Below are 22,672 nucleotides of genomic sequence, written 5' to 3'. Positions count from 1 at the left end.
CAAGAAATCTGAAATATCAGTCAACATTTCAGTTATCATGATAAAATGTCACATACTATGGAAACAAAAATGCAGGCTTATGATAACTTTGGGAATTACATCATTGGACTACATAACAAGTTCCAGAGCTGAAATGAAGAAACTGAGAGGTGTGTGAAAGTGCTAAAGGCCAAGCAGAACAGAATTAACTATATAAGACTTTGTGAACTGATAAAGAATATGGTTTTTACAGCCTTAAAACAAGCCTTGAAACACTGCCTTTAAAAAAGTACTTTCCATATTTTTGTTTTTGTGCATGTATATATGAGTACTCTGGGAAAGGGCAGAGGGTAACCCTGGCTCCTATCCTGGAGTGATTTCCTGTTCCTGTGATAAATAACAGGACCAAAAGTAATTTGGGGAGGAAAGGATTTATTTCATCTGATAACTTACAGTCCATAATGAAGGATGTCAGGGCAGGAACTCAAGGCAGGAGCTGAAGCAGAGGCCAAGGAGTGTGCTGCTTACAGGCTTGCTCCTCTTGCCTACTCAGCCTGCTTCCTTTGAAAGCCAGGACCACCTGCGCAGAGTTACTGCTACACACACAGGGCTGGGCCCTCCCACATCAAACAGTAGTTAAGAAACTGCCCCACCTATTCGCCTACACACAATCTGATGGAGGTGGTTCCTCAACTGATGTTCTCTTTCTAGATGACTCTAGCTTGTATAAAGGTGACAAACCCAGCACAGTTCCTCAGGAACTATTTTCCTTGTTTTGAGATAGTTCTCTCAATGGTCTGGAGTTTGCCCAGGAAGCGAGGCCAGCCCAGGAAGCCCAGGATCCATCTGTTTTTGCTTAAGCAGTGCTAAGATTACAAGCAGGTGTCACCACGTTAGGCTTTTGTTATATGGGTTCAGACCCTCGTGGATTGCAGAACAAGTACTTTACTAACTGAGTTATCTCCTAGTTCTGTTTTCTACATTTAAGGAAACCTTTTTTTTTTCTTTTTCTTAAGCTATTTAAAACTACATCAAGTCTGTACAAAAAATACCTTTGTGAATAAAATAGAAGTATTTGGTTTCTCCTTTATCTGATCCCTCCAAATTCAGAAAGCACTTGTGAGCACATTTAGCAAAATATAGTTGTTTGTGTAAGTTTAATCAGAAGCTGCTCCTTTTATCACAGGGAAGAACGGGATATACTGGTTATGTTTCCAAGCTTTGACTAGAGAATCTATCTAAAGGCGCAGCTGTAATGGAAGTTTTGGTTTCTTTGTAAACTCAGTTGTATTATGTAAATATGTTTCTGTTCTAATCCTAAGTGTGGGATTTTAGTTCGAGCTTTAGCTTGTCCACACCTGTTAATTACTTCACGAGGGCTGTGGCTTTTACCAGCCTTCCTCACGTAGCACAGAGAGGGGCATGGTCTAGGGCTCTGAGGATATAAGTAAGAGCACAGAGAAGGAGAGCATGGCATGGTGTGCAGTGATGGCGTGTGGCCTGTAGCAGTTTGAAGAGACCACAGTCCAGGTTTGGAGCAGACAGATGGAGAGATGCGCTTCAGGCTCAGCAGCCTGGGTAGAATGCTGGCTGCACCTGCTGCTCATGGAGACAGGTATAGCCCCAAAGATTCCATTTGACTCTAAACAGCCAGGAAAGGTAAAGGGGTCCCGTCTCCCTACTAATCTTTCTCCTATATAGGGCTGGGAGGTTGGAAGGGAGGTTGAGGCATAAACACCCTGAATGAAGTAGAGCTTAAAAGAGCGCTACACACACCACACAAACTTTAAAGTATTTTGGTTTGATTTGCCAGCTTAAGAAGTTAAAAAAAAAAAATCAACTCAAGACTCAAGAATTTCAGCAAAGGAGGTAGGAGAGACGGCTCCTTCAGAGGACCTGGGTTCCATTCTCAGGACCTGCAAGGTAGTTTACAACCATTGTAACTCCAGTTCCAGGGAATCTAGTGTTCTTTGACCTCCATGGGCATCAGGCATGCATGTGGTGCTCATGTACATAAAATAAATAATATTTTAAAAATTTCAGCAAAGGAAACTTTAATAAAAGCCTATGTGGTCAAATGTTATTTCTGTGCTTATGTAAATATTTAGGTGAAGTTGAATGAGGTTAGGCTTTTTTTTTTTCTTTTTGATTTTTTAAGGTTTTTCAAGACAAGGTTTCTCTGTGTGACAGTCCTGGTTGTCCTGGACTCACTTTGTAGATCAGACTGGCCTTGAACCCACAGCAGGGGAAAGAACACTATACATCTAGAGTTTTTATTATCTGCCTACACCCCGCACTGGGGGCTGGATTGTTCTCGTTTCCTTCAGCGTCTGGCTGTAACTCGCTAAGGCAAGAACTGCAGTATTCTTGAAGTTCTCCAGGGGGAACTGGGACAACTCAGACACATTTCAAAGTACAAGACTCCCATCTGCTGAGAGGGCTGAAAGGAGTCCATCAAACTGCTCAGCTGTAACTAGAGGCCCTCAAGCTGCACAACAGGAAGGGAAGTTGACAACCTTGTGACATGGACAATTTTACTCAAGATTTCAGAATATGATTCCTAATCATAATGAGACTTGACTTTTCCTTTCTTAAACTATATCTTTCACTTGCTTGGCAGAATAACTCTGTAATTATAATTTCATAATCATTAGTGACTATAGGTAATCTGATGGAATGTGAGGCGTTTTATGTTAAATGCAAATCCCTACACGACTTAAGGAATCTTTTAGTTGACAGAGAGAACAACTTCAGCAAAATCCCTAATGCAATGAATTTGGCTGTACTTCCCACTGCAGGACTCTTATTTTATAGAGCCTGATGCCTGGACTCGTTAGTTCTTGTAAGGCTCTTGGTTTAACACAGTGCTGAGTTGCCTGACAGGAGAGTCGTCATCTACTCGTTGAATGGGGAAGGAATCTACCAATTCTTGTCGCACATCACCTGTTATAAAGACTTAATTACAAAAGCACTCCGCTAAAATATGAGAATGCTCTTCGTTAAACTAGAGCACTTGGTTTGATTCATGGGTTTGGGAAGCTACAATTAAGGTTTTCCAGTATTATTCTCTATACATTCACAATAGTAGTCTCCCTGGCGCACTGTATTCTCTCTAAAGTTTTAAATGTTTACACGTAGCTATCCATCTGACAGCAAATGGTCTGTCTTGGAATGAGATGACAAAAATTCAGAGAAACGTGTGATGACGACACCATAACTTAGGAGCAACATGTTGAGAAGAGAAATGCTAAGTGACCGTAACTGAGAGTAGTGCTAATGTCCTAAATCATTTGGTGGCATTCTCACATACGAGAAGGCCGACCAAAAGATGGTAACTGTTAAAGGTGCTAAGCCAAAGTTACTGGAGGCCATTGCTCTGTACTCAGCTCCTGCAGAGCACAAGCCACAGGAGTCACTTGTGCTACATGAGCCACAATCATACTAAACCTTTAAGGAGACAAACAGACCCCCAAACAGATGCTTTCCTGAATCCCAGCCTGAGTCAGATAAGGGAGGTACTCTCTGCTTTAACCCTGAAAAAAAAAGTTAACACACACAAGCAGTTCCTCCACCCTCCCTCCTGACTATCCTGTTTTCTCATTCTTCATGAAACCCACAAAGTTCTGTTACTGCTCAATGGAAGCTCACATTCTATTTTACAAAATGGAGGCTGCCCTGATTTATGACTCACAAATGAAAGCTATTTAAAATTATAAGTAAATTTGCCTTTTGAGAGCAAGTAGGGCACAGGTCCCTGGAACTTGCTTGTCATTCCCCAGCCTCCTGTGCTAGAATCCTGTGCTAGTCACTGTAAAAACAGGAACTACGCTCCTGCTTGTGGGCAGAATAAGAGTTGACAGTAGATGAAAAACAGAGAAGGCAGAAGAGTCAAGAGATGAGGGATAAAGCAATAAGGAAGAATAGAAAGAAAGGGAGGAAGATGGCAAATGTAAAATAGAAATTGACAGGTAAGAATGGGAAAGGAAGAAAGAAAAATGAAGAACAGAAGCAAGTGGCACAGAAAAGGAAGGCTGGGTGTTACTTATACTTTATAACCTCATACCACATAGCATGAGCAACAAAATTTTCGCGCAAAGACCTGTCTGGGCCATCACAGATCCAGAGAGGAACTAGGGTCAGTGAAGTCTGTGGCACTAACATGTGCAAGAGGCAGAGCTCTGGAAAGAAATACTATTCTTTCTCCTGGTGACTTTTACTAACAAAACCCACTCTACAACCATTTTGACAATCAGCTTTTCTGGGAAGGCCTGTGCCTGCTGCTCCTTTGGTTATCCCACAGTGCTCAGTTCAGTAAAGGATAATAGCCAACAGACACTCAGCAAATAGTTGGACAGCTGGGAAATCTTAATATGAAGTCATGTTTTCATTGTGGGGGGAGACAGGGGCACAGAAGAGCATTTAATAGATCCTCTGGTGAGAAACCAGCCTTTGCTTTGTGGAAAAAAGGCTCAAGACACAATAAGACTCCTATAGTTAAATCTTATATTATTTGTTATTAAAGAGGCAAGGACTTAAGATGTGCTTTTTAACAGTCTTTAGTTTGGCTGTAATTTAAGATGACTTTTACAAATTAGATCCTAATCCTTGCAGACACAGATGGCTATTACAGAGCAGCTTTGTAAAAACACTAGTCATTCGACTCGAAAGAGCATTTAGAGAGGGATGAAGTGCCATTAACTGTCAGCCCATCTATGACTCTAGGGGCCGAGAGTCTTGGGTTTTCTGGGCTTAGGATTGGAGTCTGGGTGGGCCTAGGGCATCTGCTCTGAACTGGAATAGCCTTTCTAGCTCACTGAGGAATAAGCGATTTAGAAGAGCCTGAGGTTATCAACATTTGACAACAGTTATTGAAAGTTCACATACGAGGCACCGTGGTAAGAACCGTATCAGAGAGAAGTGTGGCTGTGGTACGGACTGTCTCTATAAGTCATTATCGAACACTAGGGCAAGTACTATTAAGGAAAGGATGCATAAGCTGCAACGGTACATAGCTTGGGAGAAAAGGGAGGGCTGCACAGACAGGCTGATGTTTGAGCTCGGCATTAAAACCTAAGTTCTAACAGGACAGAAACAGTGAGGGAGGGTGAGTATTGAAGGAGACATAAACAGAATATAAAGCACAGAGGCACAAGAGTATCTATGCTTTTAGTGAATAGTGAGCAATCTCCTATCTCCTGCTGATGGAAATAAGGTTGGACATGTAGTACGGGACTAGGTTGCTAAGTTTCCAACTCCCTCAGGGGACTTGAACTATACTAGGGTAGCATAACTACTTCAGAATCTTAAGCAAGGAAGGAAATGGTCAGAGGAGCTTTCAGTGGCAGCTAATTTCAGGTTGACTAAGAATTTCTGGGTCAATATTTTCCCTGAGAAACTGGGACAAGCTTGGTAAAAATTGGTCTTATAATAAGGAGTTGGAGTGGAAACAGAATTAGGTTTAGATAAGACACTAAGAGAAGAAAATCACTGAACAGCTTTCTTTGACAATGGAAAACAACAGGTAGGTGATATAGCTAGGTTAGGAGTACATTTTTTGGTAAGACTAACTGGTGGGCTCTCCATTTAAGGCTGGCCCACATTAACAACAGCCTGCACTTGGCCAGGAAGCTCAAGGCATGTAAGCAGCAGGCTAATGAACCCCCTGTTTCTTTTTAACAGTAATATTTCAGTCTACATCTTTATCTTGTGGAAAGAAGTGGTTTCTGATGAAGAGAAAATCTGGCTTCTTTTCCATTCCCAGCACCCATCTGATGGTTCACCAATCCAATGCTCTTTTCTAGTCCCTTCTTTGGCACACATGCATGTGATACAGACATACATGCAGGTAAAACACCCATACTCATGAACAAACAAACAAAATTCATTTCAAAGACAACATTAATGTATGTAGTCTTTGCATCTTCCTGATCCATGAGTGTGAATTAAAGAATGGGAAAGGGTAATTTCTATTCCAAGTTTTACAATTTCTCAGAGTTGAGGAGTTCACCCCAGAATATAATCACTAGCATGATCTTGAAAGCTTTGACAGAAGCTTCTTCACCAACACCTGTTTATGTAGTGTGTGTGTGTGTGTGTGTGTGTGTGTGTGTGTGTGTGTGTGTGTGTAGGCATGCTTTTGTCCATCATGAATGAAGAAGAGCTTGGAGCAGTAGTTGGGGCCAGTGAGAGAAGGATGGACTAATGGCCACCACTACTTAGTATCTACTCTAGTTTCCAGAGCTTAGAAGAGGCAGGCTCTTACCCAGAGCAGAATTATGGCTTGGCAGTGGGCTAGCCTACGTGACTATCTATGTGAAAGATTTGAATAAGCCCCAGCCAAACTCTTGATTCTGGTATGTTAAAGTCAGAATAGAAAAAAAAAACCAATTAAGATTTACTATTTATCTTAGAGCTGAGCAAGGCTCTTTCCATGGAAAGCAGGAACACTGCTTAAAACAGTTCTTGCTATTTCTTTTTCTTTTTTTTTAGTTTTTCAAGACAGGATTTCTCTGTGTAGCCTTGACTGTCCTAGAACTCATCCTGTAAGCCAGACTGGTTTTGAAACTGGAGATTCTCCTGCTTCTGCCTCCCTAGTGCAGAGTTAAAGGCATTCATCACTACCACCCAGCAGTTCTTGTCACCTCTAAAGACAGGAAAATCACTACTTCAGGCATGAAATAGTCCTTTCCTAGAAAATGCTTTCTTACAAGAGGCCAAATCTGCCTCCTTTAAATCCCTTAAAAAAAAAAAAAAGATTTTTCAGTCAGGCACAGCAGCACACACCTGTAATCTCAGCACTCAGGGAGGCAGGGGCAGGTGGATCTCTGAGTTTGAGGCCAGCATGGTCTACAAAGCAAGTCCAGGGCAGCCAAGGCATATCGAAAAATCAAGGGAAAAAATAGCTTTTCAATTAATCCTTTGAAATTTTCACAATATATTTTGATCGTATTCATTCCTCCCCAACTTTGTGTGTCTGGCCCCCCTCCCCCCATGCCTGCCACCAGCCACCAAGTCCAGTTTGTGCTACCCATACACTCTTGGGTTGTGGCCCACAGATTCGTGCTTCATCAGAGCAGCTTCTCTCTTTGCAGTAGATGGTGATGACAGAGACAGGTAACTGGCAAAGTAGAGACAGGTAACTGGTAAGGTAGAGACAGGTAACTGGCAAGGTAGAGACAGGTAACTGGCAAGGTAGAGACAGGTAACTGGCAAGGTAGAGACAGGTAACTGTCAAGGTAGAGACAGGTAACTGGCAAGGTAGAGACAGGTAACTGGTAAGGCATAGACAGTGAGTATGTAATAGCGCTTCCTCTTTCAACTCACTGCTCCCAGATCTGTGTGCTGCATCTCACAAGAAGTCAGAACTTTTGTCATGGCAAGCCTTTAGAAGCTGAAGATAGTCTCAGTGTCTCCCAAGCTCCAGTCCTCTTTTGCCTATTAGCGTTGGACAGGTTCTTCTTTTTTTAGACTTCTTGAGCATGAAGTTTAAGAACTCTCTCAGGGTCAGTTTATTTTAATGTAGAGTTGAAAAGGACCATTTATAGCCTCCAGCTGGGCTTACACCTCTAAAAATGCAGCTATCTTTTCTGTTGGCAGTCACAATACATTGCTAGTATATATTTACTTAATTCAATCACAACTGCTAAAAGTATGAACTTCTATATATTTCTATAGAATTTCATAAAATATTACTTTGTCCATAGTTTCAGTATTTTCAGGTTGCTTTGATATTTTTTATAATCCACAAATCTAATATTCATTTATATTGCTAATAAATATAATCTACAGTAAAGGATTAAATACACAGCCTGTCAATTTCTTCCATGGAAATAATAGGCAACATTTTCTGTATATAACCACTTAATTATCAGTAAATCTAACTATCTGTACATTTCTACTTTGCTCCAGAATAGTATGAAATTATTAAACATCTTGCTATAATGCAGATACACTATCACTACAGACCATCATCCTCAAGGCTAGTAAGACTATCAGATCACAGAATGACCTTAGCTTAACATAATGTATTTTTATTCCCTGTAATTGTGTTGCTTCTAGTCCAACAATTAAGCTGTTATGCACAATTCTTATGTGTACCCTGAGGTATACAAAGATGAGACCTTAGGAAACCTTGTTGGATGGGATTACACATAATATAGAAAGCAGTGACAGAAGAAAACTCTAGTATCTAATTTTTAACACAGTTTTCTGGACACATCTGCTGGCTTGGAAAACCCAACCTCCAAAAGCCGAGGGGAGGAGTGCACAGAACCAAGTAGGACTTATGGGTATATTACAGTAGCCCACACCACTCAACTTTTTATGGCCTCCTTTTTCTGGGCCCTATGAGCTGAAAATACTCTTTGAGACAGGTGGGAAACTTACATCTCTCCTAGGAAAGGTGCTCAGTAACTTGAACTCCTCCCACGGAAATCCCTTGGAAGCCACGAAATCAAAGACAATCTGGAGCTTATTGCTGGCCAGGAAACGGCGTTCCAGGAACTCGCCACTGGGGGTTCTGATCCGCAGCTTGCTAACAGGCTCAGCATTTTCCTCCTTTGGCTCTGGAGGAAGGGCTTGTTCTAAGGAGAGTCTGATGGCCTAGGAAGAGTAAAATTAGGCGTTAAAACAGGGATGGACTTATGGGTGAGGGAGAAAGTAGAAAAAATAAAATAATAAAAAAAATTGAAAAATAATCAAGATACAAGAGTGCTTATATTCACCAATTTAAAACATTTCAATTTAAAACAATTACCTTATTTACTTTGTGTGCTACATATGTCTATATTTCGGTACGTGAGTGCTATGGTATGTATGTATATGGCAGAGGACAACCTGCAGGACTGAACTCAGGTCATCCAGCTCGGTGGCAAGCACCTCTACCTGTTGAGTCATCTCACCTGTCCCCATTTAAACTGCTTTTAAGTGGACACTTCAGTGGCAGTTAAGTACAGTCACAATCTTGTGTAGCTGTTACTATTTCCAAGACCTTTCCCTCACCCTAGATAATCTCTATTAAATTTATGCACATCTTTAGAAAAGCACAGGTTTTTTTTACATATGAATTGGTGTTACATTAAACTTTATATTTTTGTTTAGTCATGTATTTGGAACTGCTTAAACTTTTTATTAAAGTAGCATACATAAGAAAACTTGATAAGTTTTCAGAATACCAACATACCTATGAAACTTGCACCTGATCAAATATCTCAGAATCATGCCCTTTTCCTAGGTGCTCCCTGTGTTCAGAATCCACCACTATCCTGACTTCAAAGAGCCAGCTTAAAAACAATTTAATGTGAGCCAGTGAGATGGCTCAGTAGTTAAAGACGACACTTGCTCACACCACGCTTGGTGACCTGAGTTCAATCCCTGGAACCTGTATGGTGGAAGAAGAGGACTGACTTCTGTAAGTTGTCCTTTGACTTCCAAATGTGCCACCTAAGGAAATTAATTTTAAAAGCTTTAACAGGTTAGGAATATAGGCTTTCTGTTATGACAGAGAGAGAAGGAAATAGACTATTAGGCAAATAACAGCCTTTCTAACCATGCATATAGAGAAAAGGTAGTGCTTGCCGGTAGAGCACTTGCCTAGAACGCACAAAGCCCTGAATTTGGTTTAACATCTTCCTGACAAAGTCCTTGTATAAACCACAGCAGGACTTAAAAAGTACTTAGTGCTGATACCTGGTCAGCACTTGCTTGGTGACAAGCACATCATGTTGAACGTAACCCTGTGAACAGCTGAGGACAGTTGCTACCATTGTTGTTATAATTACTCCTTTTACATGCTTCAAATCAGAACTTAATTCAGTGTTTCCTGGTTTCTCCTGCTTTCTCTTTAATCCACCTGTCTGCTTTCTATTTTGACATTTCCCTGTGCAGTAACAGATGCTATATTATTGTCTGAAAGCAAGTGGTTATACTTGAGGCGAATAAACAACAGTAGCGCGTTAGTCTATTCATTGTGTAGACAATATCTGCTCCTCAATGTAAGCAGTCTCCATGGCTGTTCTGCACAATGAAAGCAAACCTCTGACATCCCACACTAGTGGACCAACAGGGACTCCAGTGAAGAGATAGTGGGTAAGCCCACTTCTGCCTTGGGTCTGAATAGCCAACAGTTTCACTGGCAAAAAGAGCAACAATACAGCAGTAGCCCAGTCCCAAGTACACTAAAATGCAAAGGACTTGTGTAAGCAAACACTGTTTTAAAACAATGACACAAAGGACACCTAAACTCAAACAGTCATTGTAAACAGCACTGTTAAACTTCATTTGGTTTGCTCAATAAATATAGTTTTTTTATTTGCATTATTTCAAGTCTGTGATAAAATAAAGCTGGTATAAAGAAATATGAACGGTTCTTAAGACTTCTGACTTAAAAATGTCTTATTTAAAGCATTCACATCTAAACAATGACAAGTGAGGACATTTTATTAAGTGAAATTAGGCACTGAATACAGAGCCTCATAAAAGGCTGTTTCTATACAATTTCATTTTTTTAAGAAACAGAAAATAGCCAGGTGGTGGTTGGGAACACCTTTAATCCCAGCACCTGGGAGGCAGAGGCAGAGGCAGAGGCAGAGGCAGAGGCAGAGGCAGAGGCAGAGGCAGAGGCAGAGGCAGAGGCAAAGGCAGGAATATTTTTGAGTTTGAGGCCAGCCTGGTCTATAGAGAGAGTTCTAGGACAGCCAGGGCTATACAGAAAAACCCTGTCTCAACAAACAAAACAGAAAATATATTCTTTTACCAAAAACTTGCTTAATACATTTGCATACACCATGTATAAAAATGTGTGTACATTATGCTCTAGGCTCCTATAATAAGTATGTAGCAAATAACAATTAACAACATTGAAGAGTCTAAAGCTAACATTAGTTCTGTGAATTCTTGCTGAGTATTTTCCTGCATTAGGCACTGTTTTAGATAATAGGAAAAGAACAAAGGAAAAAAAGAGCACAGAAATTCTCGACTTAAACGGAGATTAATGTTCCATTTGGGTCAAGGGAAAAATCATGGCAACAAAATGCATATAGGAAAATGTATATTCATTAATTACATATTGTGGAGAGTGGGGAATGAGGGAAGAATGGAGAAAGAGCACAATATCTCACTCTGTAAGCCACAGTCAGAAAAGGCTTAGCACAAGTGGAAGCCACGAACATTTAGGTCACTCAGTATTACAAGCAGAAGCCATAGCGGCCGTCAAAGCCCTGGGATTGGTGTGAAGAGCAGCACAGCAGCTGATGTGACCAGAGCAGAATGAACAGGAGGAGGGGACAGGAACTAGACAGAAACAAAGGTGCACTTAGAATGTAGTCAACCTGAAAAGGCCGTTTCATGATTTTCTTCCTACTTTAAAATTTATAGGCCATAAGCCTGTCATGTTTATGTATTTGTACATATGTATGAGTATTAACCCAGGACTTTGTACTTGTGAGGCAAACACCCTACCACTGATATGTATCTCCAATGCACAGAAGTCTTGATTTTGATAAAGTCTTATTTAGAGTCTTTTTTTAAAGATATGAAAAAAAGTTTATGTTTTCTGTCTGTGTGTATGTACATGTGAGTGCAAGTTACCCACAGAGGCCAGAAGAGTACATCAGATCCTCTGTAAGCTGAGAACTGCCTACCATGGCTTCTGGGAACTGAACTTGGGTCCTTCGGAACAGCAGAATATGCTCTTAACCACCAAGTCATCTCTCCAGCCTGAGACTTGTTATTTTATGGATCATAACTGTGGTGTCACATATCTAAGCAATCTTTGCTTAACCTAAGGTCATAAAGATTTTCCTACTATGACTTCCCCCCCTAGAACGCTAATGATTATTTAAAGTCATAAACTCTGATAATGTGTCCTCCAATTTTGTTCTTTTTCATTATTGTTTCAACCATTCTACAGAGATTTAATTGAGATCAATATAAGATGTTAACTTTTATTTTGAGGTTTGAAGTTAATTTAAGAAGCATGATACAACAATTGTTTTGTAAAGGATTCATTCAGACTACATGAAAGTTATAAATAGAAACATGGACTCAAGTTAGGTGGTTAGGTGGCCTTTGGATAAATTTGTTAGTAGCAGAGTTAGTGGAAAAACATTTGAGTTTTGTAAATCTTTTAAAAATAGGCCAAAACATATAATCATTCAATATGGATGTGAAAGACAAAAGTCAAGCATGGTACCATGTTTTGTGCTCAAATTATTAGAAAGATTTTCTACTCACTAAGCAAGGCAGGAAAGCAGGTTTGGGTAGAAGGGTGAGATCAGTTTTAAGATTTTAGACAGATGAAGTGCGTGATGTATACAATGTAAGTGAAGATGATAGGCTAGCAATAAACTCAAGAGAACTTGTCAAGGCTCCTAATTTAATTTGTTTTCTTTCTTCCTTCATTTCTTTTGTGGGTGTGGGTGTGGTGGTTTCAAGATAAGAGTTTCCCCATGTAGCCATGGCTGTTCTGGAACTCACTTTTGTACACCAGGCTGACCTTGAGCTCATAGAGACCCATTTGCCTTTGCCTCCCGAGTGCCAAGATTAAAGGTGTGTACTACCACTGCCCAACTCTCAAGTTTTAAAACTCTATTTCTTTTTTGTTTTTAACTATACTTACTTATTACATCAACTCATTAATTGTGTTTGTGTAGCACATGTATGGAAGTCAGAGGACAACTTGTGGCAGTCAGTTCTCTATCATGTAGGACCTAAGAACCAAATCCAAGTACTCAGGATCAGTGGCAGTACCTTTCTCTGATGAGTCATCTCAGCCCTTCAAACACTATCTAGTCTCTGCAACAGCTTATGTGGATGGTGGGTAGTTCTCCTGTATGTAAAGTCTCAAAAATTCTTACGTATGTGACTACTATCGACACCCACAATGAGGCGTGGTTTAGACTAGGATGGAGCAGGTGGAAGGGCATGAGCTTTATAGTCACGAAGATCTAGGTGAGAATCTCAGCTGTTTCTATTTCTGCACGTGACTTACTGAGCTTCATTTCTGTTACCTGTGAAGAGAACTCTTTAACATGTAGTTTGTCCTTATGATTACTGAATAAGCATATTAAAGATTTTTTTCCCTTTGTCCTTTATTCTAAAAATGTTTTGCTTTTATTTATCCTATACCACTTAATACTTTTTTCCCTGCTGATTTGCTCTTATTTACAGACATGTTATAAATTCCTGCTAAGATTTAATTGATGACCTCTAGGCTTTTCTTAACTTGTCAGATAGCGTCTTCTTTTTCTAATAAATGGCTCAAGTAATTGACCTTATGCCTAGAAAAGCCCCCTGCAGTGAAAGTAACCAAAAGAGTCACCTGATGCTCTTTCCCTTACTCCTCCTATGCTGAGGCATGCATCTATCTCAGTATTTACCATTCTAGAGTAACCAAAAGAGTCACCTGATGCTCTTTCCCTTACTCCTCCTATGCTGAGGCATGCATCTATCTCAGTATTTACCATTCTAGAGCCATAATTCTGTATTTTAAAGATGGTGAACCATGGCATGGCAGATCCCACATCTGCATCACTATCTACTAAGGTTGTGAGGTACATAGTATAAGAAACACAATGAGCGAGTATAAATTTTCTCTGTATTGATATAGACATAAACCCAAAAGGAAAATATCAACTAGGAAAACAGCTCATAGTTGAACAAACTAGGAACTCAGTGCAATACAGTGCAGAAGCAGCACTGTATTGTTTTGAGGGATAAAGTTTAGGGAAGGGATAGAAATATAGTTAGTACATTCTCAGGGTAAGAAAATGTAAGAATGATGGGAAGTGCCTATTTAAGGCAACAAATGGGGGACAGAAACAAAGATAAACGAAAACCATGAATCTAATACTTGATCAAGTTTTTTAAAAGAGTTCTATATACTAGATCAGGGACAATTCTTTTAAAGACAGGTTTGGTCTCCTATACCAAAATGAGCCAGGAAAAGCACAAATATATTGTAAAAAATTTTAATAGCCTCACTATCAAATACAGTAGAATTTCTTTCTTAAATTACGCCCTACCTCACGTTCCTCTTCTTGCTCTTTGCGAATCTGCTCCAAACGAAACTGTTCTGCCATCTCTCTCTCATGAGCTTCTCTCTGTTGATACAATGGACAAGGAGTAAAAATTTAATAAACATTTACATAAAAAATACTAACACAAAGGAATCAAGCTCATATAGGATTTTTCTCTCCACTGAAACTCTAAGTCATGAACATCCTTAAATGCTTTCTGAGGCACTTGCCTAGGAGACAGCAGTGTGAGGTCTTGACTTAAATTGTAAGTCTTCTTTTGAGGGTACAAACAATGAGTTAATCACTTTTTTGCTCCTTCAACACCAATAAAGCAGCAGGTGCTTAAAAAGCATTAAATAAGTTAAAAGGTTCTCAACCTAACAGCAGAGTTGCCACTCAAAACACTTAACCATCTGGGCAGGTAAAGTGATTCAGGAGTGAAGGGTGCCTGTTGCCATGTCTGACAGGCTGTTAGAGTCCTGGGACCCACATGGTGGAAGGAGAGAACGACTCCTTCAAGGTGTTCTGACCTACACACACACACACACACACACACACACACACGTAAGAAACCTTGTTCTACATTTACTAAATAGAAAATAAATAAAATAGATACTAGGCTCATTTTGTTATCATTTTTATGATTCTGACAACCTATTTTGTCAAAATGAATGATGATTGAGTATTATCGGTAGAGCTACTTTCCTGTTAGCTGAACCTATCTAGCAAAAAGTTAAATTTTTTTAGGGCTCTAAGTGATTAAAGACGAGGGTGTGTGTGTGGAAGAAATGGCATTCAGACAACCAAAGACCATTTAGGATTCAATTCTATATTCCAGAAGAAACCTGACCAAACCCACCTTTGCCCTGTCAGCCTCAAGGGAAAGGCGATATGCCTCATCTTGCTCTCTCTTCACATTTTCTCTGGCTTCACGTTCATCCTTAAATAAAAGATGCAGGTAAAGTTTATCATATTTTTTTAAAGAAAAAAAAAAGGAAAATCTTCCTGTTTTACTTCAAAATAAACTTACTACAATTAAGTAAGGAACCAGTAAAGAATACAGCATAAGCAAACAGGCAAGACGAGCAACCTAATACATACAAACATGAGACTACTTGAATCCTAGTTCTACTGTTTATGAACTGACCATGTGACTGCTTGTAAGCTACATAAAACCTCTGAAAACCCTCCATTTCCTCTAAGTAAATTGAAATACTACTTGTCTGATAGGGCTATTGTGAGAATTAAATGCAGTAGCTTAGGAATTGTAGCAAAGAATGGAACACTTAATTTATTTGCATAATTTCGAGTTCCTCTTCCCCTGTCTCCTGATTTGGAGATTTTCTTTAGCAATGGAAATAAAAACTGGAAAGGGAAAACAAAACAAAGTAAAATACCTTTGGTTAACCTCATTTCACACAACATAAATAAAATTTCAATTATTAAGACAAACAACGTCTCCTCTTTTGGTTATTAAGTATTTCCCTACCACATTCATACACAAAGTATGCAGCTACCAAAAGTTATCTATTTCAAAGTCTTTTATAGTATTTTTTTTATTTGTAAAATCCATTGGAATATCTAATATACACATACTATACCTGGCTATGTACTTAAGCATTTTCTTTCTTTAAAAAAAAAAGATTTATTTATTATGTATACAGTATGATCAGATCACATTATAGATGGTAGTGAGCCACCATGTGATTGCTGGGAATTGAACTCAGGACGTCTGGAAGAACAGTCAGTGCTCTTAACCACTGAGCCATCTTTCCAGCTCCTATGTACTTAAACTTAATCAATAACTATTCTGAGGAGTGTAAACTTCTCTTTCAGTCATTGTTGTATTAGGCTGAAAAACATAGTCACGAATATTTGCCCACTTCTGCCCTGTAACTGGAAATTTCATTTCTCTTTCTTTCCCTTTTCAATTAACTAAATGCTTACTCAAGACTGAGTGTATGTTCGGCATTCTCTTAGGTGCTGTCTCTGATATCTAGTCCAGACTGGCCTTTTCCATGAGGCCTTCTAATTCCAATATTTAGGTAATTATAAAGCAAAAACGAATATAATAATACAAGGAGAACAAAGTATAAAAACTTAAAACTTGCTAGAGATATATTTAGCAGTATATTTTAACAACACAGACATATTTTCCTCTAACTATATTTTCACCAACTTCAACTGATAATTTTTTTATTGTTGTTGTTTATGTATTATATATAAAGTGTTCTGCCTGCACGTACATCTATATACCAAAGAAGGCACTAGGTCCCAGTATATATGCTTATAAGCCACCATGTGGTTGCTGGGAATTGAACTCAGGACCTTTGGAAGAGTAGCCAGTATTTTTTTTTTTAATACATTTTTATTAATTTATACATATTACATCTCAGTTGTTAGCCCATCCCATGTATCCTCCCATCCCTCCCTTCCTCCCACTTCCCCCCCCTACTCCCCTCCCCTATGTCTGTGTCTGAGGGGGATCTCCTCCCCCTGAATATGCTCATACGGTATCAAGTCTCTCCTTGGTGACCTATTATCTTTCCTCTGAGTGCCACCAGGCATCTCCATCCAAGGGACATGATCAAATATGGGGCACCAGAGTTTGTGTGAGAGTTAGATCTTCTTCTCCACTCAACAGTGGAGAATGTCCATCGGCTAGTCCGGGTAGGGGTTCAAGGTTTTTACTGCCTATTTTTTCCTTGGCTGTTGCCACAGTTTGCGGAGGACCCCAGGGCCCAGACGCGCCTGTAGTTTTCCAGGACCCACTGGATCCTTCCATTTCCTCTTTCTCCCAGGCTTCTCACACCTAAAGTTTCAATAGGATGTCCTCCCCTCTTACCCATTATTCTGGTAGGTACAGTTTTTCATGGGGACGTACACCTTGGGCTAGTGTCTCGATATAAGTGAGTATATACCATTTAGCTCTTTTTGCTTCTGTGTGAACTCACTCATTATGACAATTTCTAGTTCAATCCATTTGTCCACAAATTTTGGAAATTCCTTGTTTTTAATAGCTGAGTAGTATTCCATAGTGTAAATGTACCACAGTTTCTTTATCCATTCTTCTGTTGAGGGACACGTAGGTTGTTTCCAAGTTCTGGCTATTATGAATAAGGCAGCTATGAACATGGTTGAGCATATGTCCCTGTTGTGTGGTAGTACATCCTCTGGGTATATTCCAAGGAGTGGAATAGCTGGGTCTTGAGGAAGCCCTATTCCCATTTTTCTGAGAAAGCACCAGATAGCTTTCCAAAGTGGTTGTACTAGTTTGCATTCCCACCAGCAATGCAGGAGTGTTCCTCTTTCTCCACACCCTCGCCAGCATGAGGTGTCAGTTGAGTTATTGATCTTAGCCATTCTGATGGGTGTAAGATGGAATCTCAGTGTCGTTTTGATTTGCATTTCTCTGATGACTAAGGAGGTCGAGCATTTCTTTAAGTGTTTCTCAGCCATTTGATATTCCTCTGTTGAGAATTCTCTGTTTAGCTCTGCGCCCCATTTCTCTATTGGGTTATTTGGTTTGGTGGTGTTTAATTTCTTAAGTTCTTTATATATTTTGGATATTAGACCTTTGTCAGATGAAGAGTCGGTGATGATCTTTTCCCAGTCTGTAGGCTGTCGCTTTGTTCTCTTGACAGTGTCACCAGCCTTACAGAAGCTTCTCAGCCTCATGAGGTCCCATTTATTAATTGTTGATGTTAAGGCCTGGGCTGTTGGTGTTCTGTTCAGGAAGTTGTCTCCTGTGCCTATGAGTTCCAGACTCTTCCCCACTTTTTCCTCTAACTGGGTTAATGTCTGTGGTTTTAAGTTGAGGTCTTTAATCCACTTGGACTTGAGTTTTGTGCATGGTGACAAATAGGGGTCTAATTGCATTTTTCTACATGTAGACATCCAGTTAGACCAGCACCATTTGTTGAAGATGCTGTCGTTTTTCCATTGAATGGATTTGTAGCCAGTATTTTTAACCTCTGAACCATCTCTCCAACTCAACTGAAAATATTCACTCCATTCTTTTTATGAAGTTTTATGGTGATATTACTGAATCAATAGGCATATTTTGTTTCTGCTTACATGTTCACTCAATGAATTTATTATTCTGTAAGTACATTTCCTTAACCCAAACTCAGGTTATGAGGAATGGCCACTTAAGATATTTCATCTAAGCCATTTAATCTGTACGCTACAGTTTCTTCACCATAACTAAGGAGGGGCAATGGGCAGGCCAGAACACTTGTGCACAAGTCCTGGTACTGCCGATGGCAATCTCCATGAATGGGTATAAGTTTTCCTTTTCAGACATCAATTAAAGCATTAAACTTTTATGGATCCTTTGTGTCCATGGATAAATACATGTTCAAAATTATCTATCTCTAGAATACAATCAACAAGTTATAAGAATAATCTTGCCCCTTCTACATCTGTATTATGGAAACATTTAAGATGTTTAAAACATTAATTTGACCTTATTTTTCCTTACTTTACCTCTTTGAAATTAGTTTCAGTTTCAGGACTTTCTATGCTTTCCCTCTGAAGCATTTATTAAATTGCAATCAAGTTTCATAGTTTTTATTCAATATAGGATCCCTCCCATGATACCATATAAGCACCACAAAGGGTAGAGTTTGTCTATATTATATACTGCTATATTTTACATGCTGCTGATAGTTTCTGAGAGGTGTTTAATAAGTATAGGCTAAATAAATCTATGTACCAGTATGCGTGCATGTAGAGGTGCTCTCATCTGTGTGTGCATGCACATGTAGAGGCCAGACAAGTGTTGAAGTGCCTTCTCCTAGTGTGCTAAACCTTAGGTTTTTATTCTCCTCTCATACAACACAGCTCAACCACATTACCCTTCTCTCCACTCCCCCCTGCCCTACCCCACTCCCCAGTCCCCCAGATCCACTGCTCCTCTGTTTCCCTTCAGAGAACAGCCAGCCTCCCAGGGATATCAACTGGCACAGCGTAACAAGTTATGATAAGACTAGGCATAATGCCTCATATCAAGGCTAGACAAGGCAACCCAGTAGGAGGAAAAGGGTCCCAAGAACAGGCAAGGAGTCAGAGACACCCCTACTCCCACTGTTAGGAGTCTCACGAAAACCCTAAGTTAAACAACCATAATGTATATGCAGAGGACCTAGGACAGACCCATGCAGGCTCCATGACTGCCACTTCAGTGTCTATGAGCCCTGCTGAGTTGATTCTGTGTTCTCCTGGTATCCTTGATTAGTTTTTGAAAGTCCTTCAAAACCTGGGCTCACTTATTTTGCTCACTGGTTGGAAGCCACGGGGATCTGCGCATTTCTTCCCCCTCACTCCTGAATTATAGATACACACCGCCAGAATCCAACTTGAAATCCTATGCACAATAAATAATTTACCCACATAGTTATCTCTCCAGTGCCTCCTATGCCTTCCTTCCTTTTGATATGTTCTCGCTATGTAGCCTATCTGTCCTGGATCACAACATAGACCAGGCTAGCCAGCCTCAAATTCACAGAGATATGCCTGCTTCTGCTCCCCAATGCTGGCATTAAGAGCATGTGCCACCATGCTTGAATTTAAAAAAAAAAATTTTTTTTTTTTAAATTTTGATACTGGCTTCTTGTAGCCCACGCTCTACCTTTTGAGTGCTAAGATTACAGGCATGTGCCATGAGGCCTGGCTTCTATTTTCATTTATTTATTTTGATGTTGGGGACTAAACCTAGGGCTTTGTACATGCTACACACAGGATCTACCACTGAGCTACATCCTCAGCTCTAAGTGTACACTGGATAAATAATAATCTTTTTAGGCACAAAGCATCAATTGTTTGCAGCGAAAAGAGGAAAAAAGGTATACCTCATCTACAAAGCAGCCTGCCTGGTCAATGTAGTCAACTGGCTGGGCAGGACTGACTTGTTATGATAATATGTACATTCTATAAAGGGACAAGCCACCTTAGCTGGAAGCCATTTAAGCACAACTACAGTTCATAAAACATCACTCTAAGCAAACAATTCTTCTCTGAAACACACTGTTGCAAATATAAAGGTCATTAAATTCAAGATCTGTGCCCAGAATGTGGCATCTATTGTAGAGAACTTCCTAAACCAACTAAACCAGCTAGTCACCATCATGCCTACCATTTGTTCTCTCTTTTTGTCACAAATATTCATCAAGTATCAATTTTATATTTGGGAAGACAGAGAAGGACAGATAATCTACCTGTGATACCATCATTTTGTTAGAGTGTACTGATCTATTAAGTGGTCAGGGGTTGGGGGGGGTCTCTCCCTCCATGCCCTCTCTCTCCTGAGACAGGGTTTCTCTGTGTAGCCTTGGCTGTCCTAGACTCTCTTTGTAGACCAAGCTACCCTCGAAACTCAAAGCTATCTGCCTGCCTCTGCCTTCCTGAGTCCTGGGATTAAAGATGTGTATTACCACTCCTAGCTTGGTCACTCTCCTCTTGTTCCTTAAAAATTGTTTCTTTCTGGGGAACACCCCTCCATTGCTGGTGGGAGTGCAAACTTGTACAACCACTTTGGAAATCAGTCTGACCCTTTCTCAGACAACTGGAAACAGTACTACTATCTCAAGACCCAAAAGATGCTCTACCATACTACAAGGCCATCTGCTCAGCTATGTTCATAGCAGCTTTATTTGTAATAGCCAGAAACTGGAAATAACCTAGATGTCCCTCAACTGAAGAATGGATAAAGAAACTGTGGTACATTTACACAATGGAATGCTATTCAGCTATTAAAAACAAGGGAATCATGCAATTTGCAGGCAAATGGATGGAATTAGAAAGGGTCATCCTGCGTGAAGTAACCCAGACCCAGAAAGACATACATTGTATGTACTCACTTATAAGCAGATATTAGCCATATATTAAGGATAATCATACTATAATTCATGGTCCAAAGAAGCTAAGTAACAAGGAGGGCACAAAGGAGGCCCTCCCTGGATCTCACTCAGAAAGGGAAATAGTACAGACAGCAGAAGTGGAAGTAGAAAAAGAACTGGAAAGGACAGAGTGTGAGGAGGGAAATGGGAGCGGGGGGGTGGGGGGTGGGGGGAGTGGGAAAGGAGGTTAGAGGGTTTGGAGAGAAAAGGGAAACTGAGGGCGAGAGCATCACCGAGACAAGCTGGAGACTGACGACAAGGTAGGCTACAGGGAAGATAGAGGGATGTGTCTAGCTGAGCCTTCTAGCAATGGGGGACACAGAGGCTGAGGAGGCCACCTTCTAGCCAGGCAAGATTTATAGTGGTGGGAGGAAAACATCAATCCACCTACAAAACCTGCCTACAAGATGTGCTGGGATAAAGATAGAGTAGAGACTGAGGGAATGTCCAACTAATGCCTGGTCCAACCTGGGACTCACCCCATGGGAGAGAGCCAACCCCTGACACTGTTAATAATACTCTACAATGTTTAGGACAGGAGCCTAAGTTAACTGCCCTCTGAGAGGCCCTACTCAGCAGCTGATTGAATCAAATGCTGAGATTCACAGCCAAGTATTAGGCAGAGCTCAGGGAGTCCTGTGGAAGCTTAGGGGTAAGGATAGAAGGACCCAGAGGGGACAAAAATGCCACAAGATGACCAACAGAGTCAACTAACCTAGACTCATGTGGGCTCACAGAGATGGAAGCACCAACCAAAGAGCATGCACGGACTGGGCCTAGACCCCCTACACACACGTAACCAATGAGCAGTTTGATCTTCATGTGGGTCCCCTAGTAAGTTGAGCAGGTGCTGTCTATGACATGGACTCTGCTGCCTGCTTTTGATCACTTCGCCCTAATGAGGCTGCGTTGCCTGGCCTCAGTGGATGAGGATGAGCTCAGTCCTAATGCGACTTGATGTGCTAAGGTGAGTTGGACGGGGCACCCCTTTTCTTAGGATAAGGGTAGGGGATAGGAGGGAAAGGGTAGGAAAGAGGGGAGGGGGCTATGATTGGGATGTAAAGTGCATACGTAAGCATAAAAAATGTTGCTTTCTGTTCTATCAACTCTACTGCTCAAAATTCCACCTGTCTTCCATTAATTTTTATAAACACAGGAGGATTAGTATGTCCAAGGAATCACTTTAGAGATGGAGAATAGGGACAGATAAGTGCATGAACCTATCTAATAAAGCTAAAGGCAGAGCCTAGATGGGAACCCAAGACTCCCAGATCCGTCCCCATCTTTTCCTTGCTTATCACCCTTCCTGATTATCATGGCAGAAGGACTGCTTTAAGGCATATGGTTCAGTTGAAATTTCACAAACTTATGATCTTCTTGTATATTTATAGCTATTTGTACATGGCTATTATTTGTTCTTATCTTTTCTATAGATTTTATACCTATCTCTCCACCTGTCCTATTCAAAGTAATCTCTAACTTTGGGAGTTAGAGGTAATACTGCTGAGGCATCCCCTGATACATACATATTAAACGACATTATTAGACTTTAAAAAAAATCCCAGGGGTTGGGGTTAAACTTCATCTACAAACCTAGTTTCATAACCTGAAGTGTACCTCTTGGCACTATTCCTGTGGCCTTCAAATACGTCCTTGCAGAGTGAATTCTAGGCCAGCCTGGGTTACAGTATAAGACCTCATCTCAAAAATCTGAAAAAGAAAGGAAGGAAAGAAAAAAGGGAGGAAAACCAAGGACTCATAAAATTTAAAATATTTCTG

General features: G+C 40.3%; 1 protein-coding gene across 1 annotated transcript in view; it reads right to left on the bottom strand.

Annotated features, from left to right (window-relative positions):
* FAF1 (Fas associated factor 1) overlaps positions 1 to 22,672 on the bottom strand; it is a 303,539-nt gene that overhangs the window by 22,361 nt on the left and 258,506 nt on the right. Inside the window, exons 16-18 of the mRNA XM_084787058.1 lie at positions 14,854 to 14,934; positions 14,001 to 14,078; positions 8,365 to 8,580 (exon numbers count right to left, since the gene is read on the bottom strand). Of these exons, the coding sequence (XP_084643184.1) occupies positions 8,365 to 8,580; positions 14,001 to 14,078; positions 14,854 to 14,934 (375 nt within the window). The remainder of the gene's footprint in view (positions 1 to 8,364; positions 8,581 to 14,000; positions 14,079 to 14,853; positions 14,935 to 22,672) is intronic.

The sequence above is a fragment of the Acomys minous genome, assembly GCF_964271855.1.
Source record: "Acomys minous genome assembly, chromosome: 6".
NCBI lineage: Eukaryota > Metazoa > Chordata > Mammalia > Rodentia > Muridae > Acomys > Acomys minous.
This window is presented reverse-complemented; position numbering and strand designations above follow the sequence as displayed.